The 20,237-nt window shown below is 46.6% G+C and overlaps 1 protein-coding gene across 5 annotated transcripts in view; it reads left to right on the top strand.

Moving 5' to 3' along the window:
• The first annotated feature begins 1,151 nt into the window (after positions 1-1,151).
• The window catches only part of eml1 (EMAP like 1), a 76,590-nt gene continuing 57,504 nt past the window's right edge, over positions 1,152-20,237 (top strand). The window contains exons 1-3 of one of the 5 annotated variants that reach the window (XM_048974592.1): positions 1,152-1,273; positions 1,958-2,077; positions 2,842-3,006. In XM_048974592.1, the coding sequence (XP_048830549.1) occupies positions 2,074-2,077; positions 2,842-3,006 (169 nt within the window). In that variant the 5' untranslated portion in view covers positions 1,152-1,273; positions 1,958-2,073. Of the gene's footprint in view, positions 1,274-1,786; positions 2,078-2,841; positions 3,007-12,827; positions 12,976-20,237 lie in introns of those variants that run through there. The other 4 variants (XM_048974593.1, XM_048974594.1, XM_048974596.1 and 1 more) reach the window with 4 other exon arrangements.

Raw genomic sequence — 20,237 nt, 5'->3', positions numbered from 1 at the left:
GCTGGGTGGACAGAATGGTTGCCTCACAGCTCTTGACTTGGGGGTTTGAATCCCATCATCGTCTGTTGTGGGTCCTTCCAAAGACAGGTACATTTGCTCGGTGCGTCTGAGTGCTCTGTGACGGCCTGGGATTCTGGGCCAGGTCTTCTCCTGCCTCTCCGGACCCCATGCTGTCTGGGATAGACTCCTGAGCTGCACTTTCAAGGGTGATTCATTTTCCAAAACTAACATTTAATTCAATGTGAGCTCAACATTAAGGCCAGATTTAAAGTCATCCATGTTGAAAAGTAGAACGATGAAACAATGTGGCAATATCAACGTTGATTTGATTTTCAAACTGGAATGAGGATTCAACAGTGATTTAACCTTAATCCATAATTTTGATTCACCCGTGAATAAATGCTCAAATGCCAGCTGGGCTGCGAGTGGAAGAAGTTATTCTAAAGCCCTGAGTTAAAGCACAACATTTTTTGCAAAATTTTACTGATTTATTTCATTTGAAAAGATATGCGTATATTACTTAAAATCGTTTACACTACGCGAGCGCAAATATAATCGGACAGTTCAATGCACTGTTAAAATATGACGTATAACCTGGACTGTTTTACTAGCGCAAGAAACAGACCTTAAGTCACGGAGATGAAAGCAGTTTCGTTTTTTAAAGTGGTTTTCTTTAAGATAATGTTAGGTAAACTGCCAACCGCAGAGAGCCAGGGATGCTTTTTAGGTACTTTGTTAAAACTAGAGCAGCGGTGTTTATGTTAAACTGCGGCAGCGCCAGAAACCATAACAACATACAGTGTAGGGGATAAAATAAACTTATTTTTAACAGACTGCTTTTCTGCGCCAGGACAAAGCGTACCGTATAGTAAATTGACTTGGAATTATTATGGGGACAGTTTACTAAAATTCCAGTGTGAACGTGAATATTTTAAACAGGGGGTGTAAGGTCTGCTAACTCGTTTCAATTTACAAGACGTCTTTTACACAGCAGTAATGACTCGTGTAAATAGTTGTAACACGGAAGGGAGTATTTATCTCTCCTTCACAAGGAGGAATTTCAAAGATAAACAAAATTCAGGGGAATGTAGTGTTTTACTTTTAATCCACGAGGGGGCAGTATTATATACGCATTAGAGAAAACACTGCAAATACATAGTACTTTTACTTTGAATAGAAAATACGTAGCTATTAACATTATCTAAACCCAAAGCACAATCTTCACCAATCTTTCTCATTCTTCTTCTTAATATATGCTGTATAAGTTAATCAGGTACGTAACACGTTTTCAGATTTTTTTAATTTTAGATGTTAATGCTGTTTCATGTGTCAGCGCACAGTTTGCTGTTTTTCGCACACAGCGGCTACACAACAAGGTTCAGCCATATCTGTGTACAACATGCGAACTATAGTTTCATATAAGTAGTTGCCAGACCTTCAGAATGTATCATTATTTGTTTGTTTACCATAAAATGTAACAGAAAGCTTTGTAAAAGAGAATCGGCAATTCTGCATCATACCATTAAGCTGGTATAGAAGTTTTCCCCCTTTTTTCTGAGAATAAAGTTTTTGGCTGGGGACCAAGAGGGTAAGTTCTTCAGTAATGGAGGGAAAAATCCCTTGTAATAACGTTCTTGTAAGTCCTTATTACAGTGCAATGCGGCAGTATTTATGAATCCCATGATTTGTTTATGACGCATAATGCACATTCCACAGTCAACAATTTTTTTCAATTCACATAACATATAAAATATATTAGATATAATTTTTGAGAAATAATGAAGCTCTCTGCTTGTAAAAATCAAAAGTCGCATCCAGTATGTGATGTGGGCAATTCATAAAGAACAAGAAGGGTCCCATTTCTCAGTTCTGTGAAGTTGACTGCACATCCCTGCAGCAGTGACATCCACTGCCATCTCTCGCGTGTTGACACCGGAGATATCTCTCAATTCCAAAGGAAGCAGCAGACGTTTATGGGATGCAGAAAGGAGAGCAAAGTTCAACATCCTTGAGTAGAAAACTTTTTCATCATCTGACCTAGTTTCGTTTCACACCAGTGGATGACTGGGCTAAATGCGTAAGTAGAACTCAGTAGCTTCGTCTTCCAAATAAAGTCTCTCTGTTTGGTGTCACAGAAAAATGACAAAGACGAAAACTGTAGTTTAGTTAAAATGTCAGCATCTGTGTACAGTATTACAAAAAAGAACTGTATTGTACATGATTTTAGAACAGATAAAATATATTGAAATAGTGTTTTTAGTAGACACTTTATTTCTCTATTTATAACAAATTGCTGATATTTCTGTCCATGTTGAAATTAAAATTGTAGGTATTTTACATATAGATCTGTATTTAAAAGTCCTTTACTCTGCCCTTAGAGATACATTGCGTGACAAACACCAGCAGAGTGAAAACAACCCTGGTTATCAAACATCCAGCAGCCGTTGCATGCAGTTTCCCCCGGCAGTGTACCGCCTATGTACTCTGACATGCTGTCCCATTGCAACAAACCCGCTGCTGGTCATTGGCTGGGACAGGAAAGACCAGCATCTCCTTTGTTTTGAAGGCAGCTCCCCTGCCTTGGTGCCCCCTGGGCCCTAGAGTCCCTGGAGTGTTAGAGTGGGATGGTATTAGTTTTAGCTGCTGGCAGATCTTGGCTGGTCGGAGTTACTGATCTCAGCATTAATGAAGCAGCAGTCCTGGTTGGGAGGGGAGAGAGGAGAGCGAGAGAGAGAGAGGGAGGGAGGGACAAACGGAGGGAGGGGAACCAGAGCAAACAAATTTATCCTCCAATAGCAACTTGGCTAAGTGCCTCTGAGATGCATTCTTAGCTTCCCACAGCCAGGACCGGCCCAGAGCGGAAGAACCAGCACCAGGTCCGACAGGCCAAGTGCATCGCCGCTCGCAGCAGGTCACGGAGAGCAGCTTGTCCCAGGAATCCTCGGTCCCACGAGAAGTTCCCTTCCCATCATCCCATCATGTCCGACTGCGAGGGATTGCCGATGGGTGAGTGCCCCCGATACCCTGTCCGGTGTTGATGACAGCTCATGGCACCACTATCCTGCGTGAGGAGTCCTCCTATGTGCCATTCTGGAAGAGTTATGAGATTCAGGGCAGCTACACAACCTGAGTGCCCACTCAGGGCTCAGTGCTATAATCCGATACTCTTAACAAGTAAGACAGCTGCCGTTCAAGTGTGGAACCCGGTTCTGAGCTAAGTGGAGCTTCGTAATGCGCCAGTGTCTAGCAGAGGCTTCACGGATGAGCACGCAGAGAGGTGTTCATATAAGGCACGGCAGTCCGCGCCCATAACCCCCGTGCCGGTTCTGCGGAGGGTTACAGCAGCCTGGTCATGGAGTCAGCGCCGGGCTGTGCTGCGTTCCGTCCCGGAGGAGCGTACCACGAGCTGAAGACTGGATCCGAGAGAGATGAAGGTTACCGGCTGTGGAAAGGGGACAGTCAGATATAAATAGCTCCCCCCTTTCCTGCTTGAGGCAGTGGGAAAGTCCGGTCACAGGCCACATGTTTAGCTTCCTACTCTGCGGGGACTGCTGATGGGGCAGTGTGTCATTGAGAGTAGGGGGGGCAGGGTGTTTGCTCACAGGGGCTGATATTGACATTGTGATATCCCACACATCCCTCCTTTTGCCTAAGCGCAGACCTGTGGGACTGATTTCGTAGGATCCTTAGTAATTCTGCAAATCCTGTTATCCTACGATACACGCAGTAATCTGCAGGGCATTAGGCACAGCCAGCCTGTAACAGCTTTCTCAAGCCGTGTCAGTGTAGGGCGGAGCTCAGGAGGCTGGGAGTGCGTTCGAGGTTGGGAGCTGACTCGACAGCTCGCACACACAGTGCTGACAGCCCAGATCCTCCATGCGGGGGGTGTGGCCAGCTGTGCACACTGCACCACTCATTGTGCCCATCGATCATGGGTTGGGATGGCTTGGCCCGATGCCAGGGCGACCTTGTGTGACGTCATTCCAGAGCCCTTAGCCGGATCTGCGGCGCGGTGTTTATCAGTTGTGTTGCAGTCAGAGGAAAATCACATGCCGGGGATCAGACTATGAGGAAATCGCTTCGGAGAGGAAAACAATGCATTCTCACATGGGATAGTCGTTGGCTGCAAAGCTGTCGTGCAAGCCTGGCTGCAAGCTACGCAGAGGTCTCGAGAACATGATCCACCCTGTTGTTTATGCATGCAGAGCATGGTTGCCAGATGAGATCTCGATAGAGGCAGCTGTTGATGCGAGCCTGCAAGGGGGCGAAGGCTTTCAGAATGGACACTTGTATCCCGGGTTAGCTGCCTTTGAACTTGCTGGCAGTTTTACGGGGAAAAGAATGACCTTCAGTGGGAGTAAACACTGGCCGGAAAATGCTGAAGAATTATACAGCAGTAAGAGAGACCTACAGCAGTGTTTAGATGAATTTTAACTGTTACCATTTCAGCCACCTTGTCTTATTAGTAAGAGAGATAATTCCATATGAGCTGTGAAGTAGCAGTAGTTGTGCAGGCAGTCTGCAGCTCAATGGGATAGAAAGATTTCACTGTTGGACACTTAACCCCAATCGCATCAGGGACTAGCTGCTTTCTCAACTGTGTAGGCTTTGGATAAAAATGTCTACTAAATAAAATAAATGCGATGCTGCTGTGTAAGTGTGTATATAAGTACTTTTTCTTTTTGTAAAATGTGTTATTTTGGGGATTTTGTGGTGCAGAATTGCAAGGGGGGGTTGGTGGTGCCTGGACATTATAGCGTGTGCCACTTTAGAGGTGTCCCTCTAGCAGCCATCAAATTAGCTTCTGTTTTTACTCTCACCTTAAGAAGAAATTTCGCTCTCAGAATAAAGTTCCTGTTCCTTCTTCCTGTCCCATGTCACATGATCTTGCCCAGGGCAATTTACCTCAATAACTGCAGTGTTTCCCCTACTATTATATTAGGGGGCGCCCCGCCCCCCCAACAGCACCTCCCGCCACCCCTTGAAGGTCAAGTTAATTTTATTTAATTTTATTTAATTTTATTTTCTATATAGTGCCAGATCACAACAGAAGTGATTTAAGGTTACCTTTCCTATAGAACAGGTCTATACATTGTCCTTTTATTAAACAAACTAAATAGCCTTATGTTATTTATCTTATTTACACAACAGCTTGTCATTTTTGTCTGTACACGGTCGCATGCTTACAGTTCTCCTCTGCTCTCTGTATCACGCATGGCGGAGTTCCGCCGCGATGCGCACGCACAGACACGGGCATGCACACACAGGTGAGCACACTCCCACCAGCGGACAGAGAGCGTGCATCGGAAAATATGTCGCGTCAACCCGCTCTACCCCCCCAAAAAAAAAGCTGTAAACCTAGGGGAAACACTGAACTGTACTGTATATGCAAGGAACAGTTACTAAAGTTATCATTAACTCATGCAGTAGGACAGCATGCTAGTGGTCAACTGCATGGCATTATATCTCAAATTTTATGGTGGATTGTGAAAAACTGCACTGGAGTATATGCTGGTGGGAAGGGTTAGGCTTATGGTTATGGTTATGGTTATGGTTATGGTTATGGTTAGGGAAGGGGGTTAGGGTTAATGTTAGGATTGGCATTCATTCTTCCCCATGCATCACTTTCTTGAATTTACGGCTTTGTAAAAAAATGGTTATAAGAACATAAGAAATTTACAAACGTGAGGAGGCCATTCGGCCCATGAAGCTCATTTGGGGGGAACTCAACTAATTACTTAAAGTTGTTAAAATCTTATTTAGCTCTAATATAAAGGACCCAAAGTTTTAGCTACACTAACAGGAAGACTGTTCCATACTCTAACTATACCCTGTGTATAGAAGTGCATACATTCAGTCACAAGGGCAGAATAGTCACTAATTCACATGATCTGCTTGTGTTTTTACCTGGGGAGTGGAGCCAACCTACTGAGCAAAGAAACATCCAACTCTTTGTTGACATTAAAAGTTTTTATGACATTTTTATGATGAATGTCCAATCACCAACACCCATCTTGCACATCCCCTACCCAGATATTCAAATATTGAACTGCTTATCTACATCCAATGGGGGGGGGGGGCGTAGTCAGATGTACAAATACTGAACATGATTTGCACATTGTGCAGACATACAGATGTGGTCCTGGACTGAGTGATTCGATATAGATATAATCTGATTGTCAGGTGGATGTCACATGTTTGCTGGAGGAGACCCACACAAACACTGAGCATGTTGCCTCAAAGGCCTGTGTGCGTGATTGAGCCACTCTAGTAACAACAGATTAATAATACAGATTGCAAAACCCGTGTCGCAGATTTTTAGATTAACATTCATGCTTGAGTATGTTATACTCAACAGAACAGGTTGTTAATGTGAATCTTGACAAATAACTGAGCTTCAGCTGTTACAGTATAGCCCATGAATACTGGAGTGTTGTCTGTTTATTCATCCATCCATCCATCTCTCCATCCATCCTCTGTACCGCTTTCCAGTGCAGGCACATCATGAGGCTGGAGCCTCTTCCATGAAGCACAAACAGCATGTACAGGATGCTAGTTCATTACAGGGCGGAGGAACTTCATTTGTGCTTCAAATGCTCCTACTAATGCATTTGTGCTGGGCTGTATTGCCGGATGCAGTATGATCTATGGAAAGTATTCTTGGCTGGCAATTATGCCCATTGAAGAAGAACCACTTACGCTGAAAGCCCTGAAGGGAAACCTCTTCCTATGAGTTCTCTGAACATTATGGCCATGAGTTAGAGCTTAGTTGGGTCATCGTTTTTCTGTGGTACCATATAGGTTATTTTTGAATGCAGAGTATCTCGTCCCAATGTACCTGCAGGAGAGAAACAGAGACAGACCAAAAGAGGGTCTCTGGGGAGACATGTGGAGGCTCGGATGGCAGCATCGTCCTCCCTGCTGTATTGGGGTGTCGGTAAACTCTGGGATTGGACCCTAATTACGAATTCCTATTGGTGGAAATTTATGCTCTGGGCTTCCTGCTTTGTGTGGGAGGCGATCTGTGTCAAATGGTTTCCCTGTATCCCCTTACTGGCCCGTCCTCAGGATTTGACCCTCCCCATTATCGGGCAGTGACTCCATGGCCGATGCTGTGTTAACAAATCATCAGTTAGCCAGCTAAGGTAAACGGTGAGGAGTGTGACAGGACCCAGGACAAAAAGCAACACCGTCTTTCCTGGGGAGCTTAAGGCTGCAGATGTGTTTCTTTGGCCTGCGATGGGCTGGCCCCCCATCCTGGGTTGTTCCCTGCCCGTTGCTTCCAGGATAGGCTCCGGACCCCCCGCGACCCAGTAGGATAAGCGGTTTGGAAAATGGATGGATGGATCAATGTGTTTCTTTGGCTGATTTATCGCGCCTTTCAAATACACCCTTGGTCTGGCAAGTCTCAAGGAGAAGCCGTCTTTATAATGCTAAACGAGCAGTGTCTTTGAAAACGATCAGGTGGACACATTCATACTGTAACCCCCCATGCACTGCTCACTGTATGTGATGATGGTGTTGCAGGAAATTAAATAGAAACTTTCAAGCTCAGAGTATTTATAGCTTCTGACAGAAGCCATTCAGTTTTGGATATTAAAAAATATATTTCAAAGATATATTTCAAAAGATTTAATGGTATTAAGCACGATTGAGATCATTTTTGCAGCCGCCACTTATAAAACACAATATAAAATCTTCCTGATAATACTATATCCTGTTGAGAACAGTGTTGTTTTGTATAATTTTCTTTTGTCTGTGACTTTTCACTTCAGGTGACTTTTTCTAACTTGTAATCAACCCAGTGTGTGGTACTCTCTCTCTCTCCCCCCCCCCCCCCCACCACCCTAAGAGCAGAGCAAAAGGACCGAGCTGTAATTGAATCACCTGCAGGTTAATTATATTACCAGGCCCACTGATGGGAGTCATTTCTAAATGGTGTAATGTTGTTCATTAACAACATTCACGCTGCTGGATGGAGTAATAATCGACTTTCACTGGGGGGAGTGTTTGATCATAATGTGTCTCTGCCTTATTAAAACACAAAGCTGCAGTTTGGCAGTAACTGAGATGTAATTATAAATCTGTAAAGCTGGACGCCCCGTTGTAAAAATGTTACCGTGATGCCTATGTTTAGAAAGGAATTCCTAGGTTGCCCCTGGATCTGATTGCCGCAGAGTGTCCTGTTACCCTGAGGGATGGTGACAGGAAAGCTTCTCCGGGCATTTCTGTGTGTCGCGACGTTTGTGGATTTCAGATGTCGGGTTGTTAGATCGATCGGCAGGATGGACAGGCTCTGAGTGACATACTAGTCAAAACTCAATGCCATGCTTTGGTAGTGGGGGGGGGGGGGTAGTGTGTGCTTTTTCTGACACTGCACAAGGTCGTGGGGTCCTGGTGGATGACGGATCTCTCCTGGCGTGTCTATGGAGACCCCCGCGCTGGGTTGGCGCGCTGCCCAGGACGTGCCCTGTCTGGCACAGCCATCAGATCCCTGCAGACTCCTGCTCCATAATGCATTACCGACTACGGGCGGAAAGATGAATGTAATGGGTGACAGACCTGAGATTGTACCAGAAATGAGTTTTAAGGTGGTTCTTATGAACGCATCACCAGGGCAAAGATTCAGGACATCACAGGTTTCTAAAAATACCCCGCTGGTGTTTTTTAAAGGCTTTTTCCTGTAAGCTCATTGGCTCTGCAGTCGGCTCTGGCACATGCTGGGCCTGCAGACCCTCTCTTAGTCCCTTTTCTCCATTATCCCAGCACTGAGGAGCCATGGGTCGGGCTTATATACCTCTGTGGGTATATGAGGGTCACAGGTCCATTTCATGACTGAAATCGATGCTCCGGTTATCCCAGTAGGTTAAAATAGCCGTCTGCACTCTCCCAGTTCCTGCCCCTGGCCGGCACATGCCAGGAGGGTAAAGAGGCATATACCCTCCCAGGCTGGCATGATCCCGGCTCGATTGCAGATTGGCTTTTATTTTTAGTGATTTGGTCTGGTTGCATTTGGCTTTTGACATTGAAAGTTCTGGTTCATGTTGTAGCTGCATTTATAATATACTCTCTTTGTATAATTAGTCACAGTTTAACTGGTGCTTCTTTAGGTATTTGCCCATCCCAAAAAATCGCATGTGTGCATCTCAAAATACATTTTTGTCATTTTTTTTAGCTCTCATCAATGTAATTAGAGCATTGGGTTACAGAAAATAAGAGATGCAATTCATTCTATGTCTCCTTTAGTGAAACTGATATTCAGATAACAGGAGGGGCTATAGGCATAGCTACTGTTTATTTAGGCATTTAATTGAGTTTTCTTGGGCAGTGCTTTTGTACACTATAACTTATGTAGCGTGCAGTGTTCCCTAGAAAGTGGATACTGGATACGTACTGGAAAAAAATGGGAAAGGTGTTTTCGAAATGGAACAAATTCAAAGATCGTCTTCTGCGCTTTGCATTTCTTTGCATTTGTCAAGAGGGTAACAACAGAAGAAGCAAGAATGACTGGTACAGCGATTATTAGACACCAAAACATATGTCCATGAGGCCAAAGAATTTCATAGACATTCTTTAACTTCCGAGACGTGCCCCCCCCTTTGGCGACCTCGGTGCCATTAATCGATTGAGATGATCCTCAGAGTTGTCCGGGAAGTGCCTGCCACATTGATTTTTTCTAAACGTTGCGGCCATACTTATGAAAGGATCGGCCCAGATATCTGCTATGGAGGCCTGTGAGGAACAAACAGCTCTGGGCATTTCGTGCGTCACTCACAAAACTACTGGTGGGCTCATTGTGGTCCTGCTACCTGTAATTATCATCTGAATAATTTAAGAGTGGGTACGGAGCTGTTGGGCGATGAGTCATTGTTACGGCAACCTCCTTTCTTCCTGTTTCTCAGACATCACAGTGTCAAACAAGAGAAGTTCTTTTGTAAACCTGTAACACCTTATATTTATAAATGTAATAACATTTATATGTGCAGAAACATCTGCTAAACAATTGTGTGGGGTTCTTTAACTGCAACTACAGTGTAATTGCAGTTAAACTAGATGCATAAAAATAAAAGATAAAACAGGAATAGGATGTATAATAGGAGCAGACACCTATTAAACCAAAAAAATGTTTTAATAGCTAAATTCCACTGGGTGGCAGTGTGTGAGTCTTCATATAAGTTCTTCATCCTTTGTAATAAATCCCATTCTTTGTTACAATATATCATTGTAGTCCATCATAATGAATATTTGTTCTGTTACTTTAAAATCAGCTTTTTTGTAAGATGAACAACCTTTGGTGTTTTCCAAGTTTATTTTGATTTATTTTGAGATGGGTGTGATATTGTGATATGTGTATTACTCATGTATTGATTCAATTGGTATACAAATATGGACAGAGGGTATATATATTCAGTTTCCAGGCTCTCTCAAAATGCTGCAGCAATAAGGGACCTACCAGCAGGGAGCAAAGTGGTTGAGAAACTAGGTATCAGTGAGAATGACCCTGGTTAGGCATAAAAGATCAGCAAGCGGAGGGAAGCCACTGCTGTGTGGGTGGGGGAGGGAGGAGGTCATGTATATTTTGCATTGTTGGGGCCAAATGTCTCCACAATGTGATAAACACCTGTTATTTTTAGTTATATATTGCTGTTATCGGGGGCTCTGTGGGCTAAGCCTGTGTGTCTGTAATCAGAAGGTCGCAGGTTCAAACCCAGCCTCAGACTGCGGGTTCTTGAGCAAAGCCCTTAACCCCCAGCTCCCTGGGCGCTGCTACGGGTGGCAGCCTTCCTCTATGAAAAAAGAGCAAGTTGTGGGAGGCATATAGACAATTTCCCTACGGGGATCAGTAAAGTATCTATTATTATTTTGACATTGTGGAGACCAATTTTTGGGATTTTTAAAAATGTGTGACTGCAATCAAAAAACTAAAATGCAAGTCTTACATTTTGTTTGGTGACTTATGGTTAAGGTCAGGGCTGGGTAAGGGGTTAAGGTCACCATTACTGAGATTAGCTTTATCCCATAGAAATGAACGGACAGTCCCCACAAAGGTATGAATACAACGTGTGTGTGTGTGTTTGTGCGCGCAGACCCGTCTGTTACGGGGGGAGCAATTCAGAAAACTGCAGCCAAGTCTGATGTGATATTAATGTCGTTTGCGATTCACTGAGCGCGACGCCATGAACTGTTTAGAAAACATAAATGGTATCCGGCCCATTTGGTCCAGCACACTAAATACGGGAAGGCACCCAAGTCCCAGGATGTGTCTGCTTCTGGGTATAGCGGCGTCAGTGCTGTTACATGAGGACTGTCCTTTGGAAAATCACCAAGCAGATGATGTCACTGCCGTGTCGAAGGCTCAGATTGTAAGAAGTCCACCAGCTGGTCTCATTAAAAGCTCCAATCAGATTTATGCTGCTTATAAATAGCACAGGGGACCACTTTGTCGGTTTCCAGTCCATGATATGTGTGAACGAACATCAGTTGCTCAACCAAAATGTATTTTTTTCGCCTTTGAGCAATATTTCACTGTAAGATATTCATGATGCATCACACAACCTCCCGTCTTTTAGCGATGAGGGTCCATGAAACCTAATCCCTGCTGCTCACGTGCTTAATGCATATATCCGAGGATATCTTGTTGTCCTTGGAAGCCAATCGGCTGCATGGTCTTATCACATTATCCTAAAAAAAAAAACCTTAGTCTGCATCAGTGACCAGGCTGTCACTAGACAAGTACAGCACAGAGCTGAGGGTGGCACTTTATACCAGGAAAAGTCGCTGAATTTGCTCGATGATGCGAATCATTCACACTCCATTGAAAGAAACTTAGTAATGCTATAGGAGCGCTTTGCATCTGGGCTGTGAGAATTTTACAAAGGGGAGGGACATTGGTCGGCGGGAGGCGGGGGTGGGTGGCGGTGGCACAGTAATGTAATCTCCAGTTACTACTTAGGTGATAACTGAGAGGATGGGGGTCACATTGGGAGGCAATGGAGTGTTCAGCTGGTGGGTAGGAGATTGAAGACGGAAAGACCTATCCCTGGGCGCAGCTCTTTGTGCCGGCCGGACTCCTTGTCAAGCTCCGAGTTTCATTCCGTGCTTCCTGCGTTACTTCCGAAGTGAAACAAAAAACATGTTTAAAACATTAATGCGGTAGCCTGCAGCAGCTGCTAATGACTGTCGTTGAATAGAGAGTAACAATCCATGTGCAAGGAGCAAGGACCAGCCCCCGCCGAACATACCGGGCCAACACCAGCAACGCATCCTAAACAGAAATATAAGCTTATTGCTGGGGGGGGGGGTCCTCTTATCCTCCCCTATTGACTTAATAATCTTAAGTGTTCATTCCCCCCACTCCGCCAATTTCATTAGGATTTCCACTATCTTCATGTAAATGTTATTGCCTCTCCTGAATCATAATATAGGAAGTTCACGTTTTGTTTGTTTAGCAGAAGCTGTTGCCCAGAGCCACTGCTTATGTAATTCTTCGCCTATTATAGAGCTGGATGTTTCAGTGGGTCGTATTGGTGAGGCAGCGTGGTGCTGGTCCAGCATCCCCAGGAGTCTCCGGTCACTTACCACCCTTGAACTTGACGTTTATAAGCATCTGGGCCTGGGCCTGGAGAGCTGGGCTGTACAGGCTGTTTAATCTCCATTAGGCCCTGCGGCCTCTGCTTGCCTAGTCTGTGTATCACCCCCCCCCCCCCCCGCCCCCTTCTTGGGATAGCTTACGGCTCTTAATCCAGGCCTTAGTGACATCATGATCCTACTCAGCGTGGCCCCGGGGGCCTGTGTGGGTGAGCCGGGAGGGAGAGTGAGGAGGAGGAGGAGGAGTCACCCACACCGAAGAGGTTCCCGCGGAAGCAGAGGCCATTGTCACGATGCCCGGTGGCTCCGGCCCCCCGATGAAGCCGATCCCTGAGGAGACGCTCTGCGGCGCCACCCTGCTCCCTGCCAAGGCCGCCATCACCATGGGTCAGTGTCGTCCAGCTCCGCGGGGGGAGGGCGTGGCTTCTCACGGGGGTCCGAGAGAAAGCAAGGGCGTGGTGCAGGGAAGGAGAGCGTCAAAGGAGAGCTGCAGGTATCTGCTCTCAGATTTGGGATTTACTTTCAGCCTAGTTGCCTTGCTCATATATAGTTGTATTTCCATTCATGTTTATTGACTTACAGTTGGCACTGTGTACAGTTAATATACACACTTTGTATAGCGCTGCTCTAAGATGGTCTCAACTGTTGGACTTCTTCGTTGACAAATCCCGAAAAACCTGAAATTATCTGTTTACAATCCAAAAATGAGGAAAAAGAAATTCACACGGTGTATCATGCTTGGCTATTATTAGCCAATCCACTTAGATCACCATGCCAACTGTTGCTCTGAGTGACCTCTGGGAGACGTTTGCAAAAACAACATCCCTTATGTACTATCTGGAACGTTATCTTCACGTCTCTGTTACTGCACGGCGTTGTCCCAGAAGACGAGAGGGTTGACTGTTCTGAAGAAAGATTTGAGGCGAATATCAGATTATGGCGTAAAGTCTTACTGTTGGAAAACGGCAGTCCAACATTAGAGATCTTCCTGTGTAATGGAGCGTACCATGTGACACTGCTGGCCATATGATGTCATGCAATAAAAACACAGGGGAGATGTTCTAGATTAAACTGAGGTGTTTGTTTAACGGCAGAGGAAATCACATATTTCAGTGTTTGGGAAGATAAGATTTGTGGACCGAGGCGGTCCGTGTCTTTCAATGTTTATATAGCTTGAGAGTCTCGAAGTGAAAACCCTTCCATGGAGTCAGAGCAGAAGAAGCTGGTTAAAGTACCTTTCTTGCTACACTGCAAGTAACCAAGGCTCCCAGTTTTAGGGCTGCTGGGGGGAGGAATTCCACTATAACATCGTGGCAAAGGTGGAGGTGCTCTGTATAATACTTATCACTACATATGCTAAATGGTATGTAATAGTTGGCTCTTAAAACTAGCTTTTAGGTAAGTTTGTACGGGATATTATTACTGTGAGTGAGTTTTCCAGGCTTGTGTTTATACATCCAAGTGGAAAAAAAACACAAAGCCCCTGTCTGATGGTTGTTCTGAGCCTTGCATTTACACGTCTGCGTTGTGGGCAATTGTGACCTCGCCTGTTGACACCCTCGTAATGTAGCACCTAACCCCATCACTGCCCTTTTAACGGCCCTGGGGTCACTTGGCACTTTTATGCCGAGGGCGAGATCCACTTCTTCCCAGCTGAGTCAGAAGCTGCAAGGGGATGCAGGAAGAGAGAACGAAGTGGGCGAGTCGCCCCGAATACATGGCCCATCGGGCAAAAAAACACCGCTGTCTGCTTTGAAATGTGACCAATGAGCACGCAGAGCTCATGACGGAAATCTTAGAAAACATAATGAGAGGAAAAAGTCATATAAGTCATAGTAGGCCCCATATTAAAAGTCTAATTATATTTTGTAACCCATTCATCAATCCTCCAAAACCACCGTACAGAGCACTAGTGCAACGGAGCTTTTAAAGTAACAGTTCTATAAAATCAGGTAGCAGAGCAATGAAGAAGAGAGTGTCTTCATTTATATGTGAAGAGTGACAAACGAAGAGACGCTGCTTATATGTCGTATATCCTGCCGGAGACACGGTGCCTGCTCCTTTGTTGCTGTTTATCGTTTGTGAGAATTATTTGTGAGAAATCGCTGGCATTTTTGGGGCAGCTAGCAGCAGTAGTGGGATTGTGGTCTCCACGCTGGCCGACGTGAAAAGGAGAAGAAGGCGGTGAAGGGAGCTTAAGATTAAAACTTTAATTATGGTGTTTTTAGAGCCTGTGTCTGCTGAAGAATGCCTCTGTTGCTTCTCTGGCAGCCGGCCATGGCGTTTATAAACGCTGCAAAACAGCAGAACAAGTGGACCAAGGAGGAGCATGGAAGGAGAGTCAGAAAGGCCGTGTCGGGGAGATTTACGGCGATGTTCTTACGCCACCGCTGTTTGTGCGGCTGATGTTCCTCGCCAGTAGTCCGGAGGTGGATATCACAAGTGGGAGCTAGATAGCTTGTAGAGTTTTACGGGCGTAATTTTGTAAACAGATTTTCGATTACTCTCAAGGACGTTCCTTTGGGTGGGGCAGACTAGGATATCTGCACATGATTTGTGGCAGTGTGTCCCCCATGTCCATCAAGACCAACAATCCCACACATGTGAGTCCGCGTCCAGCTTTCTGACTCCGGGTTCCGGGTTGATGACTCAGCACCACAAGGGTTTCTCAATACCTCCATCCTATAACAGATGAAGCCTCTAGGTGTTTTTTAGTACCTGGGTTGCCACTGGTTTGCATTTATTGTCCCTTCACGGTTTGTGCGGTGCAGTAGATTTAATTTGTGTTTATGTATCTTGAGGATTCGCAAGCTGATAATTAGCCTTTCATTTCTCCAGATTGAAGGTCATGTCATTCTCACCTAGCAATATCCATAGTGACAATAGCTTCTCCAGTTTTTTTTTTTTATGGACAGTGACTGTTGCTAAGCAACACATACAACAAACATTCAGTGCCTCAAGCAAGATTATCTGAGAGCCGGGACTTCAGAGTCGGGTTCTGGATTTCATTTGAGAAAGAGAATATAAATATATTCCCTTGAACTCATCCGTAGTTCCCACCTGTCATGTTTTTCATTTGTATGCTTCGAGGTTTTCAATAAGTAAATAAAGTACATTAAATGAATATTGGTGCCTGATCTGCCATTGTGACTTTAAAATGTGGTTTGACAGTGCAGGGTATGTCATGAGTATTTGGATTAAAAAGTGCACTAGGTTGCGGTACAGTAGGTCTCCCCACACATGAGTAATTAGCCTTTGCAGCATCCAGCGTTCATTGGGGCATGTGGACCACGTGGGTGGGGCTGGTCACCTGTGAGCCGCCTTCCCAGCAAGCCCAGCTCCGCACGCGGCTCCTCCATTCGCCATCAAGGACGTTGGCGGCGCGATCGCTAGCCTTGAGTCACCTCATTTTGTTTAATCACAGTTGAGGCTGCAGGGTGGGGGGGTGGGGGGGGAGAGCATGCTGATTGGTCGGCGTCTGGCGAGGCGCTCGCACGAGGAGGTCCACAGAGGACCTTATGAGAGGAAAAAAACCAATAATCAGAAAGCCTCTTCAAAGCCTCATTTTCATTGCATTAGCTTTATGCTAATATTAGATAGAGAGGAAACACAGAGCAGCTAATTGCTTTAGATGAATTAATTGCGGTGATACCTTCTTGAGAGTATTGGAAAACTCCGGAATTTCCAATAGCAGCAGTTTGTGCGATGATTTTTAAGGAGCCCCAAATTTTGTGAGTGTTAGTCTTCATGTGATTTTGTGACCCCATCATCCCGGGATTCAGCTTCATTCAAAATGCGGTTTAAGGGAACCAGATCGGTAGCAAATCCGGCATATGAGATGATGGCCCCTCGGTCTGAGACTGATCACCAAGTGATGAGGAGATGAGGCCGGAACTTCTATCCCAGTTCAGCGCAGAGGCGTGACAGACGGCAGCGCTCTGCTGTAAGGAGTGTGACTCGAGGCTCGAGGCCTGTCAGAATGTCCCGGAACCTGGGCCCCCCCCATTCTTTTAGAATAGACACCAGTGGAGGGTCGGTGGCCTGTCACTTACAGTGACAGCTTGCCCCTTCTCACTCTCCCTCCTCCTCTCCAGGGCTGATTATATGCAGGCGGGGGGGGGGGCATACCCCCCCACCAAGAGCATTATTTTTCTTGTCGTCCTCCTCCTGTGGCGGAGTTGGAAGTGGATTGTTGCGCGACGGGGAACGCCGTCTGCACCTGGAGGCATTCCCGCCCAATGCAGCGATCCGGGGAGTGACGAGTCACACGAGGAGTGACTTTTTGCCGCTCTGTGGGATAACCGTGTTGTAGTTTTGAAAAAAGCCAAGGACAGCTTCCTGTCGGTGTCCTCACTGAGCTTACAGAAGCTTGGAGCACGGGCAGGATGTTTCTGACGACGCTGGTGATCACCATTGATGGCATGGCATAGGAAGGGGTTAAACCTCTTTGGCAGGACTTTTAACGGGGCCCCGATCCCGCCCACCAGTCCCAGGCGACCTGTGGTGCCAAGTCCACATGAACACAGAGCTACAGCATTAAGGGTTCGCCAAGGGGGCCGCGTTTGTTTGCCCGCTGTGATCAGCCGACTGGGTGCTGTTGCTTCCACCCCCAGAGTTTGCGGGGGTGGGGGGGCTGCATCTCTGCACTGAGGCACTGGAGGGCAACCAGGAGCTGTTCCAACAATGGGATGAGGGACCCGGGTTTTAGGCTGGTTTAAAGTGCCCCCCCCAGCTATCCACCAATTTTTATCTCATTGCAGTTTTGGAAATTTGGTCATATAATATACTAATGATAGGAATTAATAAGGAGTCAATAAAGTTCAATAATAAAGGAGATTCTGTATTTTATTTCATTTTATGATGTGTGAGCCTGGTTACACTGTGTATAACAGGATTACAGACCGTAAATTGATGCTCTTTTCACATTCGGCAAAACAAATCTTTTTGTTTTTCACCCCCAGTCCACAAAAGCTGAAATGACTTGCCGCTTACTTGTATGGGTGTGGCCCCCGTACAGGGCTGATGTGATTGGTGGATTGACAGGTGTTTCCGAAAGGTGCGATGAATTCATACATCTGTCACGTAGCGACTCGCAGGATGTTACAAGCAGCCCTGCATTTCAATACTTTATACTTCACCCCAAATGTTTCACAGACTAGGGAGACTATCAAGATGGCAAAACAGGTAAGAAAAATCACAGATCTTCATCCTCTGGAGACAAATACAGATCAGGTGCCTAGCAGCAGACAATTCGTCAAGCGCAGCCGGCACCCGCTCTTTGTTGTCTGAGGAAACAGTTTAATTTTCATGCAGGGAAAAGGAAATTAGCCGTCATTTACATGCTGCCCCTGGCTTCCAAATGGGAGCATTTGCCCAAGTGGTCCGCGAAGCGTGAACGATCCCTTACGAGTAACACGTCTCATTTAGGTCGCTGTTATGCCATCGTGGCGTCTCGGTATCTTTGGGCAAACCCATTTAGACAAATCTGTCAGCGTGAATGATGTGCAAATGTTTAAATGAATGTGAACGGCTTCGGGGGGGGGGGGATGTCTTTGTAAATGAATGTGGGGGGGGGGGGGGGCTGCTGAGATGCCGTAAGAAGTCAGGACTGCCGAGTGGAGGAGGGTCTGAGGGATGTCGGGGGGAAGCAGCCCTGCACCTGAGTAATAAGCGTGCTTGGGCACCGGCTCATGTCATGCCGTATGTGACCTGCCCAGTGAATGCCAGCCGCATGCTCTGCTGCTTTGGCAGCCCGTGGGAAGCCCCTCTTCCGGAAGGTTCCTGTCTCCCAGTCCAGTATCCACCCACTAAGCTCCCATCTCACCAGTATCCACCCAGCACCAGCCTGAGAAAATCACCTTTAGGGCTCTAGAAGTAAATATAGGGCACACAGTCATTACTATGCATATTTTTTCCATGCAGGCACATGAATAATTGAGGGTGGTTATCCCCGTGGCCACCGCAGAAGCCCCCCTGCCAGACCCACGGAGCCCCCCTGCCTTCGCCCTCCGCCTTTGATGATTACATGGCCGGAGCTGTCTGCTTAAAGACAGATAAGGCTGTGGCTAATAACCACGCGTTGAAACTGGGATTGCTGGAGCTCATTTGAAGTGGGAGAGGGCTATGACGGGGTCTTTGCTATGGGGGCGTGTGGGGGGGGAGGTGCTTGGGCATGTGATGTCACTTGTTTTATCATGAGGGGAGACAGAAAGTGCTAAATCCCCACTGTGTCTCCCCGGGGGGGTTCCCGTCTGGGATTTCTATGCAATGGGAGTCTTCCTATAACAGCTAACCTTTCTTCATTCTTGCAGTTTAAGATGCTGTGTATTTGCACCCAATTCTGGCCGATTTCCCACCCACTAGCACTTCCATACTTGCAGACTATAAACTCGTCCCCCCGCCCAGGGTATGAATCAACCGTGAACCATTTTGGCAGCCGAGGGTCCATGCTGCTGTTGTAAGGCTTGATGCTTCGTCTCTCTTTTCGCGGTGCTGCCGTGCTTTTGGCTCGGGTGGCAGGAAGGCAGGGGCTAGTCACAGTCTACAGGCCTGTCCCAAGTTTTCACCAGCTGTTTTACGTCTGACACGTCAGCTTGGCTCACAGCCTGCAGTATCTGTCGGCTTCGAACTAGCATCAGATGTGTCAGCTTCTTCCGAAGCTGGGAAAACTGGCTGTTTTGTTCCCTTGCTGTCTCCAGCCCCCATGTTGTTTTCTACCTGACTTCCTCACATCTATTCACCCCCCACCGCCGCCTGATTTGCCATTTTCCTCAGTTTTATGCTCTGTGCTCCGCTCTTCCCTCCCCAGCATAGGGGAGGGGTCTCATTTTGAATGCAGCTCGGCCCTCTGAGTTATTACTGGCTCACACTGCCTGTCAAGCTGGAACTGGAGAAGGCAGTTTGGCAGCTCTATGGCCTGTGAGGAATGACACTCGCGCGCGCACACACACACACACACACACACACACACACATTCACGCTCAGGCAAAGTCCCTGGGCCGGCCTTCCTCTCACAGCTCAACTCCTCCTAAGCTGTTTTTCTCACAGAGATCAGGACGAGCTTTAATGGCACGCCGTTCCCGGCACGGAGGAAGGTGGAGAGAGGGAGGGAAGCCGGAGGCAGGGCGAGGAGGAAAATACAACAAATGAAAACATTCTTTTCCAACTCCTGTGCAAAAGTCTCCTCCTCTTTCCACGTTGACTCCGCCGACGGTCCATTCAGGAGGAAGGGGGGGCTGTGTTCACATGACATAATCGGAGTGAAAGGGTTGCCATGGTAACTGACACTGGCAGGCCAACCCAAGACAACTGGATGTTGAATGGAGGAAGAGCTGCCGTGGTGAGCAAGCGAAAGTGACAGAGAGTCGCGGGCGGCAGCGGGAGGCAGCGGGAGGCAGCAGGAGGCAGTGGGCCAGCCAGGGAGAATGGAAGACGGCTTTTGCAGCTTCAGCACCCTCTATGACACCTCGTCGCTGCTGCAGTTCTGTAACGGTAAATAAACGCCGCGTCTCGCTCTTTTCTGTCCGGCCACGCGCTTTGTTTTGCTTTCACCTCAGCTCCCTTTGTAAGACGCGCTCAAACTAAACTACAAAGTACTTTTTACGGCCGCTGTTCTGTTTATTTCCTGGCCGTGACTCCCTCGCACTCTT

This window comes from Brienomyrus brachyistius, chromosome 14 (assembly GCF_023856365.1).
Source record: "Brienomyrus brachyistius isolate T26 chromosome 14, BBRACH_0.4, whole genome shotgun sequence".
Lineage (NCBI taxonomy): Eukaryota > Metazoa > Chordata > Actinopteri > Osteoglossiformes > Mormyridae > Brienomyrus > Brienomyrus brachyistius.
This window is presented reverse-complemented; position numbering and strand designations above follow the sequence as displayed.